This window comes from Rhinolophus sinicus, chromosome 2 (genome assembly GCF_057876585.1).
Source record: "Rhinolophus sinicus isolate RSI-liver-muscle chromosome 2, RSI-T2T, whole genome shotgun sequence".
Taxonomy (NCBI): domain Eukaryota; kingdom Metazoa; phylum Chordata; class Mammalia; order Chiroptera; family Rhinolophidae; genus Rhinolophus; species Rhinolophus sinicus.
Window position 1 is genome coordinate 86,532,446 of NC_142502.1, and position 20,923 is coordinate 86,553,368.

The 20,923-nt window shown below is 34.4% G+C and overlaps 1 protein-coding gene across 26 annotated transcripts in view; it reads right to left on the reverse strand.

Annotated features, from left to right (window-relative positions):
- MLIP (muscular LMNA interacting protein) overlaps nucleotides 1-20,923 on the reverse strand; it is a 245,332-nt gene that overhangs the window by 54,520 nt on the left and 169,889 nt on the right. For all 26 annotated transcript variants that reach the window (XM_074333093.2, XM_074333104.2, XM_074333103.2 and 23 more), the window contains 2 exons: nucleotides 17,901-17,945; nucleotides 9,468-9,512 (listed from right to left, as the gene is read on the reverse strand). In XM_074333093.2, the coding sequence (XP_074189194.2) occupies nucleotides 9,468-9,512; nucleotides 17,901-17,945 (90 nt within the window). The remainder of the gene's footprint in view (nucleotides 1-9,467; nucleotides 9,513-17,900; nucleotides 17,946-20,923) is intronic.

Below are 20,923 nucleotides of genomic sequence, written 5' to 3' on the forward strand. Positions count from 1 at the left end.
TGTTTCATTTCTTCCTCCTCTGCTCTTACTCCTGTACCTTCTCTTTCTCTCCTGCTCCTTTGTGAGGCAGGAAACCAATACAAGAACTGCAGTCCTCAGGGCCTACCAGATTCTAAAACCAACATGGAGCTTTAGGAGCTAAGCTTGGTGGCAGTACGCAGACAGATGAAAGCACTCGATAGGCTAAGAGAATCCCTCTGCCAGAGAAACATGACCACTGGTCCCTGTATCACTAGCAGACAAATGTTTTGGGTTATCCTGGTCTGGGCCTTTCATTCAGATCATTTCTCTTGGGATCACCATCCTCCAGGGTGAAACTAGACAACACAGTCTTCTGGTTGGTTGGATATCAAGTACCTTCAGTATCAGAATCAGTTACTGATGCTTCAACTTGTTTCTCTACCAGCCTTTATGCTCCTTAGTTTCTATGAATTTCCTGGATTTGATGGTTGACTGACAACGTGACAGTGATTCTTTCCCTATTTCTTCTACTTTACCAGATTTTCCACATGCTCTTTCCTGGGACTCTGTGTCCCTAGGCTTGGTCTATGTGAAGTCTGGGAGTTTTACTCATTTCAGTTTGTTTCCTTGATGTTGATATGGTTGTCCTGATTTTTATATTACATTTATCACCTCTTTCTTTTTTTAATCCTAATTTTCTCTTGCATCTTAACTCACTGTCACTCAGTAGTTAGTGTTTCACAGACATGGAGGCCACCCTTGGGCAAAGGAAGACTAGACATAGTTTGCCTTTGACACTGTTCAAACTTCCCAACCTATAACCTTTACCCATACCGTCCACACCCAACTGTCTGTCAGTATTTAGTCAAATTGGAAGTAGAACCTGGGTGACCCATTTCTGAATCTCATGCACTTCCATGATGCTACACCAATAGATCATGTTCATGGCAGCCTCTGCACCTTGCTCATACCATTCTACATGCTTTGAAATGGGCCTCAACATCTTTGAGGACTCATTGCAGCTTACACCATCCTCTTCTCATAGACCCAGATGCACGGTATTCAATATTTTAAGATAGGTTATCTCATCAATTCATTATATACAACCCTGTAACAGGTTTAGAGAGAGAAAGTCACATGCCAAGTCATGCAGTTAATTTGTAAAGAAGTCAAGGTTAAATCCAGGTGTGATCTTATCAAGCCCATGGTTTTAATTACTCTTATGCTTTCTCAAGAAAGAGAGAGAGGAGCACATAGATATTTAAATCATTTTAAACACCCATCTTTCCATAACGTCTGTTGTCCAATCATTAATAATTGCCACGTCCTTGATTTTGCCCTTGACCCCATTCTGTGTCATCTTGCTTTTATTTTCACTATCCTTCCTAAATCCAGTTTTTCTTTTCTTACGGGTGACACAAATGTTCCTGCCAATAGAACAGCACTGAAATACTGTAGGACCTGATGTTTCCTGCTCAACATACAAATCCATACTTCCTCCCTTCTTCTACACACAAACACACACACACACACACACACACACACACACACACACACACACACGTCCCACACGCCACCTCCTAATAGTCAAATCCATCATACAAGCAAGAGCATCAAAGTGCCTTTTAAAAAGTCTATGAAAGAGCATATATAAAGCATATGAGTGCTGGCATACATAAGGCTGTCTTGGAATATTCGTTAACTTCTTTTCTGCTCTTCCTAATACCTGTTCCTCAATGTCAAATAGTCATGTAATCTACATTTGCTAAAGATTAAATTGCAACACAAGTAAACTCATGGCTCTATCCAAATAAGAAGATGTCTGCTAGTACCTTGCCACTCAGAATGGGGAAGACAGACAAACAGCAGCAACATCAACTCAGAAGTGCCAAAACTTGGGCTCTATCCCAGACCTACTGAATCAGAACCTACATTGTAACCACATCTCTGGATGATTCATAAGCACATTAAAAACTGAAAGGCACTCAACTAGAATTCATCCCATTAACACGTTTGTGCTGCCCACACAAAAATAGGTCTTCCTTGGTCTGCCATCTGAAAGATATCTCTTTAACCTTGAGCTTCTGCCTCCAGATTGAAGGAGAGGTTTTAGAATACACTGTCCTTTATTAATTTCTAATCTATATTGTATCTCTGCTCCTAGCCCCCTGATATCTTCAGATTTCAAGTAGACTTTGGTTCTCTAATCCTGGCAAATGTAATTTGCTAAGTCTGTGTCCAAATGAAAATAAAGGAAATTAGATGAATCAAGTTAGAAGAGTCTGTAAGAGTGAGCTACTATAAGACTGCAATTGTCCAGCAACATTATAACCAAACTAACCCAAAGAGATCCTTCTTTTATTTTTATCTGCTATAGAATCTGTAGAAGAACCAGGCTCATGACTGATACACATAAATGTCATTCTTAGGACGCCAGAAAAAGCAACTCCATAATTTCCTTTCCAGCCTAAGTGGAGAAATAAAAACAGGTAATAATTCTCATAGACAGCACAAAGAGCACAGAAAGAACAATGGAAAGGTTCTCCAAATGGCAAATTTCAAGTCATGACGATGAACCCACTGAGAACTGATTTACACTGAATGTAAGACATTTTAGAAGTGCCTCAAAAACAAAACAACCATCATTTCGGAGCTCAGAAGCAAACCTCTATCAGGGGTTCCCTGGAGCCATTTAGCTAATTGGAACCTTATCTACGTCAGGAACTGTAGTATCTGCAGAGATGAGGAAGACATCACCTCTGTTTTCAGAAGACTGAAAATACAGTTGAGTAAATCACAGAACAATAAGAGTGTAAGTCAAGTCACGGGCACTCGACTCCTCTCAAAGCTCTCCAATGTTTGACCTTTTCACTTAGAGTAAATGCCTGCAAGTCCTGCTGAGGAGCTTCTGTAAGACCTAATCTTTTCTATCCCCAATCCGTTTCTCCCTTTCCTATCTAATCTCCTGCTGCTGTCCCTCTTGCCCCTTCACTCTCTCCACACTCGCACACGCATGACCTTTCCTCTTCTAGGAGTTTGCACTTGCTCTTTGTTTTATCTGGAACTCTTTTCTCCCTTTCCAGAATTGCAATCCTCACCTCTTCCCCTTTCCTGCCTTCATTTTTTCCCCCCACAGTATTGATCACAGTCTAACATCAGTTTGTTTATTGTCTTGCTTTCTACACTAGATTATAAGCTCTGTGAGGCCAGAGATCATTGTTTTGTTTACTTTTGTGTCTCTAACACCTAGAACTGTGCCTGAAACCTAGTAGGTGCTAAATTAATATTTGAAGAATGAATAAATTCATTGACGGGCAGAAGCCCCGTATGTTGGCTATAATCCAATATGGAGGCCTTAAGAGGTGTTGATTGCCAGCTTGGGGTCTCCCACTATTTTTCCTGAATTGAATTTTTTGTTACAGTCTAGCTCAGGAAGAGGAAACGTCTCAAGATAAAAGCTCCACTCTGCCTTTCACCAGAAAAAGGAAAGTGGATTAGTGAGGTCTTCCCTCAGAGAGAAGAGTAGAAAGCTGAAGTTGTCATCTCTAATAGATAATAAGAAGTCAAGGCCAGAGACCATGTCTGTAGGGACTGTACAAGATTTTAACCCTCTCCATTGCAAAAAAAAATAGGTTGTTGTGCCCCTTGTTTGCTTATTGTAATAAGCAATAAAACTCAACACTGAAACACAATAATATCACCTGTTTTGGAGAATTCAAAAGTGAGGTAGAACTCAGGAGATCATATCTAACTCTATTGTTAGTCTTGAGGGAGAAAAAGTCCAAGAGATAGAGTATGTGGTGGCAGGTTTTAATGGCCTATGAGGCCTATGGTCTAAGCCTGCTATTCATTTGTGTTTATAATTCATCAAGTATACACTTATATGTCAGCATTGCTACTCAGGGCATTATAAAAATAGACATTGTTTCTGCCCTTTGGAACTTACAATATAATCATAGTTCTCTGACAACGAGTTGGCACTACCTCTGGCTGGAGACCAAAGCTGAAAATTAACAGCCAGCACTGACCAGCACTGACCAGAAAATCCATTACCAATAATTTAAAATAATGGCTTCTCAGAGAAACATCTTTCTTAAAGTAGTCACTTCAATTAGTGGACTGTTTTTAATTGTTTTTGACTATAGTAGTGAGCTCTGGGGTGGTTGTGATGAGGGAACACAAGAAATAAAGGCTGGGGTCCCAGCTTTTCAGCGCTCATTTTTATTATACATCTTATTTTTTTTAAAGAAATAAGAACACGTAATAAAACAGAAGAATGTAATAAAACACAGCGTATAAAAAAATTCTGGAGTTTGGCTAGGAATTCTGCCAAGTTGATGGATCTAAAGAGTTTGTGAAAATTCCAGGTGTTTCTTTTACCCATTTCTTCAGTCTTGTCTTCATTCTCCAGTGTTCTTACTTTTTTTAGAGTTTCTGTGGCAACAAGCTCATAAAAACTCAAAAACATTCTACCCGTCAAGATTGTTCACAAAAGGAATATTCTCTAAATCATTTAGCTGATTTATTCATTCGATCAGTAAGTGTTTAGAAGCTCAAATTCTTTCTTAAATAAACAATATCATATGTTTGAGGCAAATCCTTAAGCTTTTTTCCCATCAAATAAATATCTCAAATTTCAAAACACAACAATTTTTAAGACTGAGAAACACACACACACACACAACAGATTTGTATACCACCCATTAACCGTGGGACTATTGACATGTCATTGTAGATACCTGTATTTCAGGGTTTTTCTTATCAAAATAATGAAAATAACAATTCCTGGCATACTGATTCATAAGGTGATTGTGAGAATCTAATGAGATAATATGCTTGACAGACTTTGAAAGAAAAAAAAAGCAGCATAAAAGGAATTTGAAAGGAAAAAACTTCCTTTTTTCTATTTTCTCATTTATACTATAGAGCGTTGATATTAAGTGATGTACATTATCCATAAAACTTGATCTGTTTTTTTCCAAACAATGCATAATTATTACGATAGTTGTACAATAATAAAAATGCGTGGGCTTTCAAGAATTATAAACCACATCCCATGGCTCAAGAAACATTTTGCAGAATGTACATGACACAGATTGGCCAGATTGAAATATTTCAATGGTTAAAGAAAAGACAATAGCATGACTCAAACCTGAGGAGGCGTACGTGATAAATGCTGTAGCATTTAAGTATGTTGTATCAAGGAAAAGCTTGTCAAGGACAAACTGCCTTTCAGCTTAAAGAAGACAGGAGTTCTACACAAAAGATTTTAGGGCTGCATTTTCTGAACGACAGGACTTCAAGAGCCCTCAGAAGGATGAGTCATGTACCACTAACGCAGGACACATCAGCTGGCATTCAGAACTGAGAACAAAGTATCTGCAAGTTTAAATACTGTTTTTTATACTGTTCCAGTAAACAGCATTTGCTTTTACCTGCATATGGCCATGTGGCTTATCGTTTTGTACTTCTAGATTCAGTGTTCCATCATGGACAACAATGAACATTTTGTAATGGCATGAAATTTCAAAAGCAAAAACCAAATGTCATCTAAACCACACTCCCCTACCTACCTCCAAGGAAAACCAGCATTTCCCCGTTTGGTAGACCCCAATCTGTTTTCTTATCCAGAGAAAAAAGAGACTTCACTGGCCTCTGTTAATATAGTGATGGCTCAGCTCAGGAATTAGGAAAGCCTGTGAAGAAGTTTTAACCTAGGTCCTCCTTTCCTTATGCTCCCTTTATCATGCCAGGGGAAGCCCTACCCACAGGTGTAAAACTTCAGCACCCTAACTGACGCTACCCAGTCTCCTCCTATTCAGTTAGTGATCAAGTCTTTGCAGGTAATGCTAAAATACCAGCCCAGGGCCGACACAGGAGGTGCCCAATGAATGTCACACTTCCATAAAGGCCCAATTTCCCAACTCCTTCACCAACCTTTTCTTATTCCTCTTGAATTATCTAAAATCCATAATGATTCCTTTTTGAAAGTCACATAGAAGAGGATAACCACTAACACTGTGATCTTACAAAATCTATTTAAACTCTGTGAGCCTGTTTCTTTAACTATAAAAATAATATATTTTTATAGATAAAATATTATATCACAGATAATATTTTAGAGATTTTGTGTACAATAATAACGCCTCCCATATGTACAGGGCTGCATTGGTAACTTCACATATTATGACATGTGAGCCTTACAACGCCTTCATGTTGACAGAGGAGTTATACCAACCTCCATTTTATAGATGGGTATTTCCAATACCCTCACCTCTTAGTTCCTTTTCCAGTTTTGATGTACTGGGATGCTATTTAATAGAAGAAGAGAAACTGAGGCACAGATTGGTGAACTAGTTTCACAAGGGTTCCTACATTATTCTCCCTGAGCCCAGTACTAAATAATTTGGCTTCCAGAGTAAACAGTGAAAATATTTTAAGAGAAAGGGCCAGGTCATATTTTTTGTCATTTCAATGTTGAATTGGCACAGTAGCAATGTAACTAAGCAAATACGTAAGCCAAGTTAAAAACAAAAATACATGAAAAAGTGATATATTCTTAAAAAGTCAAATCTCAAAAGCAAAATGGCTTCTGTACTGAGCTTGTGCTACCACAGCAATTTATCATATATTTTCACTTCAACCGGTTACATTTCTCCCCTAAAATAGGAGTCAATAATTTTAACTACTTATTTTATACAAACATACATTTACTTATGTAATTTAACAATAGTCTATAATATGTTCCCAGTAATCTTGATTTTGTGCCATATATACACGTATGCACACATATAAACAAAAAGCAATATATATTATCAGAATTATCTGTCAGATGGCATGTATGTATGTGGGTATAAGTACACATATGTGTATTTGTGTGTGTGTATATATAATATATGTATGAGGATATAGTTTTGTTTTTCAAAAGCACTCTTATTTATTCAAATTATTAAGAACTTAATCCTGAAGAGAATTCATGGTGGCAAATATTGGAAATTCATTTGTGAAAATGAAAAAATACATAATTTTATTCATAAATTATTTTACTTAAGAGTAAAAATATCATAAATCCTTAAAGAAGTAAAGCCATATGACATCCCTTGCATAAAATTATTTCTAATCTATTTTATTCCAAGGTAATGCAAATACAGAGTCATTGTCATGAAATAGAAGTCAAAGTCATTGATTTGAATAATTATATCAACGCAGGTGATGTTCTTTTATGTGATAAGCTTGCTTGATAATAATCCCTTCACAAACCTATGTATACCTCAAGGGCATTTGGGGATTAAAACTTAATTTAAAATTTGGTTAAGAAATTCCTTGAACTCGTTAGAGAAAAGGTCTAAAGTAAATGCAAAGTAATTGTCACCAAAGTCAGTCAAAGCAATGCTGTGTATTTTTCCCCCTGGAGAGCACAAATGTAGAATTTATAGAATTATTTTATTATGCAGGAAAAGGTTTATTTATTACATTTATAGAGTTGTTTTTACTGCATCCCATTTTATCAAGTCATTGTATATATCGGAGGTGCCAAATAAAAATGTATACACATGACTTGCATGCATCTTTTGTTATTGGTATATGTTGAGTATTACAATTTCAATACAGTTGTTTCCTTTCTTAAAATGTATATACATTTTTTGGCATTCTCTGTATATTTGCCTCTTTGAAGTAGTTTCTTAAAATATTAAGCCAAGAACTGTCATATGTATGTCAGCCTGATAATATATTTACATACACAAATATTTACTTATATATGACTAAATATATATATTTAATCATTCAACATCTAAAATCTGTGTTGTGTGTACTGTAAATATGATTATATATGAGGATATTAAAATATTCTTGATTTTCAGTGCTACTTTCAAGAAACAAGTATATCATTATTTTAAATATTAAAATAATTGTAGTAATATTTCCATATCTAAAGTGGGAAATTGTTCAACTTTATTATGTTATTGCAGGGCTTATTTCCGTGGCAATCCCTTCACTTCACTGGGTTAATAATCATATATTCACAGTGCTAGATGGAAAGTACGTAATAGAAAGCTGTCATTGTTCAATTAGATATTTGAGGCCCAGACTCCCACGTTTGTGACTTATCTAATGTCAGTCCAGTAGTTAGTGTCAGAGCAAGAAGTATAAGGTGGGTTTTTTGGCTCCAATTCCAGCATTCTTTCAACTATATTATACTGCCTGCCACTGTTCTAAGCCAACTGACATTGAAATTACACACATACACACAAACACACACACACAGGCACAGGCAAACACAACGCATATATACAGTATATGTATAAACACCAACATACCCAAGCAGTTTGATTGAATCAGGCTATTTTAAGAGTTAAACTAGGCTTTTTATGACTTTTCAGACAAAATAAAAATATTGTCATCATTTAGGCATGATAGTGATAAGATGTAGGACACTAAAAGAAATGCGTTAAAGGGGAATAAAAAGCAGTATTAAGCAGTGGTTTCATCTTCGTAATGCCTCAAACTGCTTTATTAGAAATTTTCATTTATTTACTGAAGGTGCCTATATTGCTCAGAAATTTACAATTATAAACAATAAAAATTAAAAGTCATGGAGAAAGTCTTTACTAATACCTAGGCAACTTATTTCATGGTTTCAATTTGCTAAGCAATTCTCTTATTTAATCAAAATTTTACTTATAAATACAAAACAGATTCTAGATTCTAGATCTGTGCTGTCCAAGGCAGTGGTCACTAGTTAGTCCCCGTGTTGAACCCTTGAAATGTCGCTAGTCTGAATTGAGATGGGCTGTAAATGTAAAATACATCGCAAATTTAAAGAATTTGTCCAACAAAAGGAATGTAAAAATATCTCAGTTTTATAATGAATATACGTTGAAATGGTCAGAATTTATATACCATTAAATAAAATATATCGTTGACTATATAAAATAATTGAATATATAATAATATAATATTGAATGTAACCTGTTTCTTTGTATTTTTTAATGTGGTTACTAGCAAATTGTAAATTACATATGTGGCTTGCATTTATGGTTCCCATTTTATTTCTATTGCTCATCACTGGTCTAGACCATTCTCATGCTAATCTTTCTGTCTAAAATATCTCATTTCCCATTTCCTCAAGTCCAGAACCTCCCCTATATTATCTAATATGACCTTTTCTTTTAACCTTTTTCTGAGCTCTCCCATCAGGAAGTGAGTTCTCTCCTCCTCTAAATTCCAACATCTTGCTTCTGACCCTGCCAATTCTATTCTAACGCCACTACTAGAATGCAAATTATGGATAAATAGGATCTATGCATGGTTTTATGTTTGTTTGTAGCCTGTAAACCAACCACCATGAAGCTTTAGTAAAGCATTAGTAAGCTTTCATTAGACTAGTAAGCAAATAAACGTATATGTAGTAAATGTATTCTCAGTTCACTTCCACTCAAATACAGCTGTCTTGAGGATTCAGAAATTTCTACAGTAGGTCTATGACGTAGTAGGAGGATACGTACCAGCTGACTCTCAGATACTGTAGAGGATGGTGAGGAGAGGTTTGCCTGTAAAATATAAACATGGTGTTTTTAGTGAAATTAATAATTTAGTAAAATAATATATCTATGTCATTAGTATTTAGAAGTTCTTTTATTATTAAGGTGATAAATGTACATTGTAAATTTTTTTAAAGTATAAAGTAAAAAGAAAACTATTATTATGCCACCTAAAATTATTCTTAGCATTTCTGGTACATTGCCTTACACTATTTTCCCTACATGTTTTTATTCAGTTCACATAACAATGAATATGATGTTTTGTAGGTTGATTTTCCTTAACATATTAATAGAAGCACTATCATAAGACATCAAAACTGCTTCAAGGTCACACAATGTTTCATTCTCTGTATATTCCATATTTTACTTAAATACATCAGCATGGTTGGATATTTACATATATTTACTGTAAATTAAAACAAAAGACTTTTCTTTAAGTATCTTTATACAAAAAATAAAGTTTTCATGATTTGTGAAATAAAATGATTTGTTTTTTAAAGTTTTTTTTAAATTAAGTGAGGCCAATATTCTTTCTTTATCCTTAGTTTCTGTATGTCACTCCTTTCATCTGAATGCAGTTTATTTCTTTCGAAAGTAAATGCTTTGGTAGTTTTTTCAGACCTTACTGTCTTGGACTTTGTCTGAAAATATATTTATTCTGTTCTCATTCTTGAATGAGAGGTCTACTGGACATAGAATTCTAGACTAATAGTTATTATCTCTCAGTATTTTAATGGCACTAACCCACTGGTTCTGGCTTATGTCACTGCTGACAGTCTAAATGTCATAACTTGGTGGATCATCTGGTTCACATTTGCTTAGTATTTAAGATTTTTCTCCTTGACTTTCTGTAATTTTACTGTGTTGCATCTAAAGGAGGATTTCTTTGTATGCATCCTTTTGTGGGGATTTGGTGCATTTCTTCATTTTTAGTATGCGTTACCTTTCTTCAATTCTGGAAAATCCTCCATGAATATCTCTTCGAATTTTACCTTTCTCTCATTATATCTAATCTCTTCCCATGGAGCTTTTATGAAATATATGTTGGATCTTCTCATTCCATCCTCCATTCCTATAAAATTCCTTTTCCATATTTTTTTATCTTATTATGCTGCATTCTGGATGGTTTACACGTATAAGCCTGACCAACAGTTAATTTTTCTTCAACTGTATATTGTTATTTTTAACATGGTAATTGAACTTTATATTGTAATGATTTTATTTTTAACTTGTAGATATTCTATTTGGTTATTTTTCAAATCTGTTTTAATGGTAACTATAACTCCTGTTAACTAGCTCAACATTTTTAATGTATTTATCAATTCTTTCCAGATTTTTCTATAGTTCTTCATTGCTAAATCTCCTGTTTCTTGTATCTGTTCAATCTCCCTCATGTCTCTCCCCCATGATGATCTTTACTCATTTTACGGCTTTTTTTTTTTTTAGTTTATCTTCAGTCAGGGCAACTTTGGTGATGATTTCTGTAGGTGTCTGAGAAGCCCTGGGTTAGAAAAATATCTCTACAATACATTTCAAATTTACTCTTGTAGGAGTTCTACTGTCACTGGACCATTTTCCATTTTATTTCATCACCCTGATATTTCTAAACCTCATGGATGGAAGATCACCACATATTCAGGTTTATGGCCCACTTTCTCATGGATGACTATTTTACCACCTAAAAGTGCAGGATGAAGATGATAGATGGATTTACTTTTTTTCTATTTCATGCTTCATGGCCAATATGTCCTTCTAGGCTCCTGGATGTACACAGCTCCTTTACAGGTCTTAGACTTGTTATGTAGTGAAAATTAAAATCTAGTCTCCTGGCTCCTAGCACCTAGGTTCTGAAATACCTGTGTTCCCTCACAGTTTGAGCTTATGTGTATATGAATATAACCTAGATTCTTTCAATCACCCAATTATTTCAAAGCTTTTGAGAAGCCTCCCTCTGCTTCTCTAATACAGGTTAATGATGTTTATTAAATGTTGTAGCTATAGTTATGTTATCAAAACTGCAACAATTATTTTTCAAAAAGTGAGGAAATTTGTTTGGTGAATTGAGATTAGAGCAGTGAGTGCTGGGAAGAGGCTACTATATTTGAACAACGGCCTATCAGTCTCCTGTGGTAGAGAAGCAAGTTGAAGTACCTAAAAATAAACTTGAAATTGGACTTGAACAACATTAAGGTTTTATTCATTAGTGTCTATCCACATTAATACTAACTGTGAAGAACAACATTAGAAATGAGTGTAAAGATGGCTCTTGTGTGAAATGAAATCCTATAATCTATATTCTACAGCCTTTGACGTTATTTTGAGTACAAAAGAAAGAAAAGAAAAGTCAAAGAGAGAGAAAGGGGACATTTTAACCAGAACATCATTAAAAGAAAAAAAACTAACAGGGCAATCAAAAAAATGTGAAAGTCAAAATTTTTCACTTCAAAGAAAATCTACTATCTTAAAGAGTTAGGTTATATGGAAAGTAAAAGAGGGCAAGACTAAGAAAAGAAATGAGGATTTGAAATCCACTGAAAAATAAATTGCCACACAAGGCCACCACTTACTTACTGCCATCACTTGTGCTAAGCCAGCTTTGGAAAAGCCATTTTCCTCTTCCAAAGACTTGATGCCAGAGGCACATGAAGTACAATTAAGCTCCTTAGTCATTGTCTAGAGTTGCTTTTCCTTACAGTCTGTAGCTTTTCTCCATTCTTGACACATGTCTTTTTGGCTGGCATTACACTAGCAGACACCCTCTTAGGGGACTGGGACAAAATCAAGTTGTATCAGATAAAAAGTATTGAACAGTTGTTTCTGCCTTATGTGCTCTACATTTGTGGCATCCACTTTTGGCATTTGTTTTTGTTTTGTTTTTCCTTTTCAGCAGTCATATCCTCCCCACCTGAATATTATGTCTGGTTCATTGTCATTTAAATGTTTGTCTTCCACCTTCTCTCTGTTGATTGAGTTTTCTTTTCTCAAGGCTCAAAAAAATTTAATTAGTCATAATGTATTGATTAAAATATGTTATTTCTCCCAGACCAGACTGATTTACAGATAAAATGACGAAACTTAAAATATGAATTGAGCACCTAATAATCACTGAGTTCTGAACTTGGTGTTAAGAAAATATAAAATTATAAAATGATAAGCAATTGTCTTACCCCTAACTTAGAAAGTGTTCCTGTTATTTGTATATAAGGCACTGCACAAAAGAATGAATCTAGTGGTAAAAATGTTAGGCACAAGAAAAGTCATAGAAATATATTATGAGGCATCATATCTTTTTTGATTCACATGCTTATGCTATCACTAGACTTTATGCTGTGTGAATATCTTATTATAAGCCATTTTATAAGTTAATTATATATCCCCAAAGATATAAATATAAAAAATAGATTTGGAGGTATTTAAAATGTTTTATTCTTTAAGCTAAGGAATGATAATTCAATCTTGTCGTGAACATAATTGGTAGGCAGAATAAGTGGGCAAGTAACCAGTGACGGCCATTTGCACATGTGCAAATGAGCAGATAAAGGACCAGATTAAGGGGAAGTTTGGATGATATACTGCACTCTCATGCTTGATGAAGTCTAAAATAATAATGAGAAGGATGCAAGGCATAAAGGGTGTCTCATTACATCTTTTCCCTTCCTCCTCATCTAGCAGAACCCAGATAATAATCTTCTATTCCCACCTCATCCCCTTTCACACAAGCATACCTTGTATTTCTGCACAAAGAAAAATAAATAAGAATGATTGGTAGAGTGAAATTTCTTGCTTAAATTATTCACAGTTCTTCCTGTAACTCTTCAAATCTCTGATTGCGTCATATGGAAGCAGATTTGGACCCAGATCTGACGTAAGTGGATTGGATGTAAGTCACCTCTTCACCTAAGATCTATGACTACACTAGTGCACATGATGTCTGAACAATCCAGCCTGGCAACATTTTCAAGCATAGCAACAAGGGAAGTTTGTGAGCTGGCTAAATTGGAGACGGTGACCTTTATTGAAATATCTGTACATATAGTGGGGAATATTTTTAATAAAGTTTGACACTTTTTAATATATTGTGATATTTTGAAAGCAATATATATGTATTTGTAATGACATTTTTCTGTTCCTCAAGCTCATTAAAATGAGATCTTACTTGTACACGACATAATATTCAATAAACTTATCTCCGTTATATTTCTGGCACTTAAAAGTAACTTCGTAAGGGTAGACTGTTTATGAAATAAGTTGTTATCAATAGAATGTGATTCCAACTTAAGGTTTCATGGGGTTTTTTTTTGATAAGTTACAAATAGGTCCAAATACTTGCCCTATTTTTGAGGTTTCTCTTTATTAAGAAAGTGTACTATGGTTTTGAATTACATGAATGAAATGAAAGTTAATAAAATGCAATAAACATTTACAAAGACATGTGTAATACAAAGAAAACCATGATATTCCCTTCTGAAGATTATAGAGTGAAAATAGAATGAGACAGAAATTTAAATAGAAAATTCATTTCTTCATAGGGGGAAAAAAACTCTTTAAAAACGAGTGTCATGAGGAATAATCACTCATACAGTATCTGATAGATTATGAGTTAATTCACAAAGTGATTTAAAACATTAGAAATATAGTAAAACATTATCACCTTAAATGTTGTCACCAAATACGAAATTATTCACTCAAAGTTAGACTGAAGGCTATTGGCATGAAGAAATAATTTAGACCAACAGAATAAATACCTATTGATATTTAAATATTTAAAGCAAACAAATGATTCCCAGCTTTGTAGGTTCACACAAATATTAATGGCAGGGCTATGACATTAGAAGACCTGGGTTGCTTTTGCTTACTATGACTTCTGTGACTCGGTTACTCACTCTGTAAAATGGAGATTCTGTAACAATATCCACCTCAGAGGACTGATGTAAGGATTGATGTAAATGACCTATCTCATTTAACCTATTTGAAAGGTAGGAACTTAAAATATTAGTTATAATTATTACTGAATTTGGCATCTGTTAAAATCTATCCAGTAAAATATTAGTGATAAATTATTAAAATCGATCCAACAAGTGATTTGTGGAGCTCACTCAACATGTTGTTAGCCTTGTTTAAATTCTATTACACTTAAGAGAACCTAAATTAAATCGCATTCAACCCTTGAAAAATGAGGAGGTTGGTGCACCAAGCCCCTGTGCAGTCAAAGCTCAACACATAACTCCCAAACTTAATTGCTAATAGCCTAATGCTGACTGGAAGCCTTACAGATAACACAATCAATTAACACATATTTCATGTGTTACATGTATTATATACTATATTCTTCAACAAAGCTAGCTAGAGAAAAGAAAACGTTATTAAGAAAAATTTAAGAAAGAGAAAATACACCTACAGTATTTATTGGAAAAAAATCTGCACATAAGTGCACCTGCACAGTTTAAACCCATGTTCTTCAAGGCTCAACTATACTTTAAAATAACGTGCAATTTCAAGTATGCCATGGATTGAAGAAAACCTTGACTTTAATTAGTCTGAATTAATGGTACTTTTCTTCTGGCTCATCCTGAAAACGGAGTATGTGACATGTAATAATATGTGCAATAAAGAGTAAGAAAAGGAAACGAATTGTTTTGCATTGGTTTTCTTTTCTTTTTTTATAGAGAAAAGTCAGCCTGACACCAATGGCCCCACGAATAGGAATTAATCAAACAATTTCTCGTTATTTCATTAAATCATTATCATCATCCCAAGAAAGTTGAAAATCCCAAGGACATACTAATATATTGAAAACTAGTAACTTTGTAAGTTTAAAGTTACCAGTTCTCTGGCTAGCTTTCTTCTAATTTCTACAAGAAACTATCTTGCTCATTGACTATTTTAATTGTTTACTGTCTCGCCATTGCATGCTTCAGAAATGGGGACCTTGTGTTCGTCTCTCTCATCTCAGTGATTTTTCAGTGAGTACTGGGACATGGCAGACACACAATATTTATCAAATCAATGCATGAAATTGGAAAAATGAATATTGGAGCTAGAAAATACTGACTGGAGTTTCTACTAGTCACAATTTATAGATTATATATTATACTTTTAAAAAACACCCAGAAATAGGGATTTTGAATGGTCTGTGCTAATCTGTTAAGGATATCCTCAAGTGTAACAAAACATTTTTTCTTGGATCTAATTTAAGTCTTCCCTTTTTCCCCCATGGTACAGGAGTTGGTAAAGGTGTCATCCTTGTTTTGAGTCTAATCTAAGAATCTCTACAAAGTCAATGACACATCAAATCCCAGCAGGTATATACTGTAAAGATGCTTAGTTTCCTCAAAGTTTTGAAGAGAGATGGTGGAATATTGAAATATTAAAGGCTGTAGACTTCTCAGATTCACAAATATATCAGACATCATTTAGTAAATGTAATAACGGCAGCCAAATATTAATAAGCATGACTTATCTATGAGTTGGCACCAAAGAAATGGTTTTTACCTTCCACCTGAAAGTTATCCCTTATAGTCTTCCAAAAGGCATGCATATATTTGAGGTGTCACAAACAACAATTCAAATGTCATGTTGGAAAAGAAAGTAAAAAGCAAAACCTCTCACTCAAGAAACCAAATTTAATCAAAGACAAGAATCTTAGCTGAATCACAGGTTATATTTGTTCTAGTCTATACTAAATCTGTTTGATGATTCAATGTAAATTTCGAGTGACTCAAATGCTCTCACAAAGTTGGGAAAATGTTAACTGACTTTAATTAAGTTTGACAACTGATTGAAGAATAATTTGAAATAACTACTACCTATGGAGAATGAAACAGCTCCTCCAGAATTATTCTAACTCTTATCAAATTAACCACCAACAGGCATCAACCCTCTGCACCTTATTGTAAGTGTCAGAGCCACTCTGGTAAAAAATAGGAGTAGATGAGAAAGAAAGGTGAGAGAGCAAAAAAATTCTAGCCACTTTTTCCTGGGTCTGGCTCTTGTAGAATGTATTAGCTACAAAAAGTATAGAAACATCTTTAGGATACTTTTTTTCCTTGAACCCAACTGAAGAATTAAGGAACTCAGTGAAATCATGGTGTTTCTAGTCTTTTCAACGTAGGAAGGAGGAAGAGAAGGGAGAGGCAGTGATGAAGGGAAAAGCAAGGGGGGAAAAAGAGGAAGAAAAAGAAGAACGATTACTTACTAAGCAAATTGTGTGTGTGTCAGAGCTACATGAAGGGCTTTTCATACGTTAACCAATCTAAGTCTTACATCAACCAAATAAGGTTATTAGGATCCCAGTATTATACATGAAAAAACTAAGAATCAGAGAGGTTAAATGATTTTCCAGGATCAGACAGTTACCAAATACCGGCATTATGTTGTAAACTTGAGTATAGCTTTCCAAATGCCTCCAGTCTTTCAAGTATTACTCCAAACAGCTTCCAGTAATAACAAAAAATAACAGTGCAAGCTTCTAGGAAATGCTGTAAGCTTCCTACCCATGCCCTCTAAACATCAGTTCCTGAATGTGATAAAATTCAGTAATTTCACACAGTTTATTATTTGCTTTACAGAGATTCATGTGGTGAGAAATTTATAAATCGCAAAGATATGTCACAAAATATAAATTTAACAACTACTCTTGATGATGACGATGAAAGCTACATATTCGAAAATATATAGTATAAAAGGAATAGTTTAATGGTCTGTATTAAACTAAAAACTAAACACTTGCTTAGGAGAAAATCTTATTTCTAATGTAATACATTTGGTCAGAAGTAGAAGTTGGCCACATGACAGATTATTAGATGAGTAAAGAGTAGGGATGGGGTGAGGCTGTGAGTGTGTGTGTGTGTGTGTGTGTGTGTGTGTGATATTCAGCTCCCCGTAATTAATTGAATCAAGTGTGTAAATCTATATCTACACATTCATTATTAATCTGTTTTTGTTCACAAGTAGAAATTGGCTTATTTGATAATAATTTAAATGCAAGAAAACAACAAACTAATCAAAATCAACTAAACAGACAATCCCATTGGAAATGACCAAATCAATGTTTCAAGTATATGAGTCAACTGTTGAATAATAAGCACAATAAACCATTACAGAAATAAAAATGTCATCTAAGCTTTGATAATGAGAAAGACAGAAAGCAGGTGTTAAAATTCTGTTTTATTTAGCCAAAGTAATCAACCTAGGCCTCATTTTAAAAGGAATTTATTCAATAAACTTAACCTGATGTAACATGATTTTCCATATCTGGATTGATCATCCCATCCTACCCCTTTCCACTTATGAAAAAAATCAACTAATTCAATTTAAATGACTGTATAATTGAGTTGCCTCCAAGCATATACATGCACCCATTAAAAAAGCAGTATGTATAATTATGAAGGGACTTACATATTTGGTTTCTCTACCAGCTGCTCTCGGAACAGTTGTAGAAGTCTGTATGAAAATAAAAATAATTATACTATTGAAATAATCAATAAAGGCTAAAACTAAAAGATTTAACTTCTGGGGCAAATGTTCATCTTTGTTATTTCTTTTTTTTTTTTCCCTAGTAAGACTTTCTAACCATTACTCTGTCTTTTCTATACAAAAGCCCCTGTTCCTTTGAAAATTATTTCAGTAAACTATATCACTTTATTATTCTTTTCATTGCTGATATCTATTGGCTTTCTGGTCAATTTTCCCTTATTTATTGATGATGTCCATTCACAGATCATAATAATTTCTTACATAATTTTTGGCTGTTTCTAAATTCACATAGAAGTCTTTATTCTCGCAATTGTTTGAGCTGCTCAACTCCAAAGATATTCTCATCCACTCCATTTCAATCATTAATTTCCAGGACCATTCCTATATTTTGCTTTCACATATAAAATGGGAAACCTCTAAAATTTCCATTTATAACATCTTATTCTTAGAACTCTACCTCCTATCCACTATCGCCATTTCTCAAATATCCCTAATGCAACATGTCTTCAACCTTAGCCTCAATGAGACTTGAAAATCATTGACCCTTAACAGTTCTATTCTGGCTTTATTGCCTCTTAGCTTATATATATTTCATATTCAGAGTCATTTTATACCTTAATTTCTCTTGCCTCTCTTTCTCCTTGTGAAAACCACACACAAACACAGACACACAAGACCTAGGGAAATATCACTGGGGAAACTCTCAGCCAAGCTAATTGATTTCATTATAAATTAATGATAATCACCTTCCAATGGGCATTCAATACTAGTAAGCTTCCATTTTTTCTCTTGTGGGCCTATTTTCCCACTTTCTGAGATGAGATGGCTATTTAATTCATTCATCTATTCAACAAATATTATGTATCTACTGTATGCTGTGAACTGTTCTACATCATTCATATTTATCAGTGAACAAAAGTGACAAAGACGTTCTGCCCTTACATTTCAGCAGGAGAGAAAATAAACAATAAAATAATAAATAAATAAATTACATCATATGTTAGAAGGTAACAAGTGTAATAAAAAAGAAAAGTGGAAATAATTTGAAGCCTAAGGTGATATACTTTTCCAAAGGAAATCTTTCCTTCCTCCAAACACCATATATATATATATATATATATATATATATATATATATATATATACACACACACACAAGTATATATATATATATATATATACACAAGTATATATATATATATATACACACACACACACATATATATGTATATATATACATATGTGTATGTGTGTATATATATATATATATATATGTGTGTGTGTGTGTGTGTGTGTGTGTGTGTATATATATGTGTGTATGTGTGTGTGTATATATGTACATGTTTTGGACCAGCCAAATGTTAAGGAGGTCAAGGGTGGTGATGGCTTATAATTTTAAATGGATGGTCAATCTAGAAAACGTGAAATTTGAGCAAAGATTTGAAAGAGGTGAAAAAGCTGGCTCTGTGGATATCTAGGTAAAAACCATTTAAACCAGATGGAACAAGGGCAAAGTTCTTATGTGGATTTCTACCTCTAAGAATGGTGGCTAGAGAACTCAAAATAATCCTCCCATAAGCGACAATAACAAAGTGGAACAAAATATTGGAAAATACTTTATTAAATACATCGGTGAACTAATAAGAGTGAAGAATTTGGGTGCAAGATTGGGTGAGAATGGGAATCTGAGTCAGGCATTTGAGATCTGTTTTTACCCTGGGGATGTTTGCAAATAATAATAAGTTGCTTGAGAAGGTGATCCAAAGTTTTGACAGTCTTGGAGGTGTAGGGAGATAAAAGTCAGAGTCTCCAGAGCCAAAAATAGATGGAGGCCCAGGAATAAGGGTGATCCAGAATACCTCACATGGTTTCCAGCCTTGTTCAAATCATCTAAAAATGATTGTGTTAGAAAAAAGAAAAGAAAGAAAAATCATCTCAAAACCTTAGATTAAATTCAGGTAATCCTTCCTTGCTAGAGTTCCTGGTGCCTAACAAAAGAAAAGCAAAGAATTTCTATAGGAAGGCAATATCATCTGAGGCCTCAAATAATTCCTATAAATAAAATTTCAAGTAGATTATCCAACACAGAATCAGATTCAGAAAAACAAAGAGGTAAGACAATGTAAGAATAGCAGCAATAATAAACCAAAAAAGACCCACAAAGAATCCAGAAATTTGTCTTCAAGGACCAGACTGGAAAAACTACCATACTTAACGGTATTGTTTGAGGTAAGAGTTAAGTTTGTCAATTTTTGTAGGGAACTAGACACTATAAAAAGTGACACAGTTGACTTGAAAAAAAACTAAGTGTGCTAAGACAGGAGCATGGCACACTCAAAGCCCAGCAAGGAGACAAGTAGGGCTGAAATGACGTGAGTAAAGGGGAGAGGAGGAGAGCAGATCATGGAAGCAATGGAAGGTCAGTTCACGGAGGCCCTCCCAGGGTCTTGTAAGGACTTTGGCTTGTATTCTGAGGGAAATATGTAGGCAGTGTTGGTTTTCAACAGAGGAGGGTCAGAATCTGACTTATGCTTTAAAAGAATCCCTGTTTGATGTGTTCAGAATGGATTATAGAGAGGCAAGTATACAGGGGAAAGGCTATTATAGTATCCAGCAAAATATGATGATGGCTCAGTAGTACATAACGTATGAAGTAATCATATTCTACATATATTTTGAATCTACAGCAACAGGATTTCTAACAGAAGAGATGCAGAATGTGAGAGAAAGAGGAATAAATCTTGACAGCAAAGTTTCTGGCCGTGAGCAAATGTAAGATTGTAATCCTATCAATAGAGATGGGAAGGCAGAATATGGAATAGCTTTTGTGGGAGAAAATCTAGATTTTATTTTTAAGATATTTATTAGAAATATGAATGAAAACAAAGAGTAAGTAGTTAAGAGAGAATCCTGGACTGGAAATTTAAATTTGAGACTTGGTGAGAA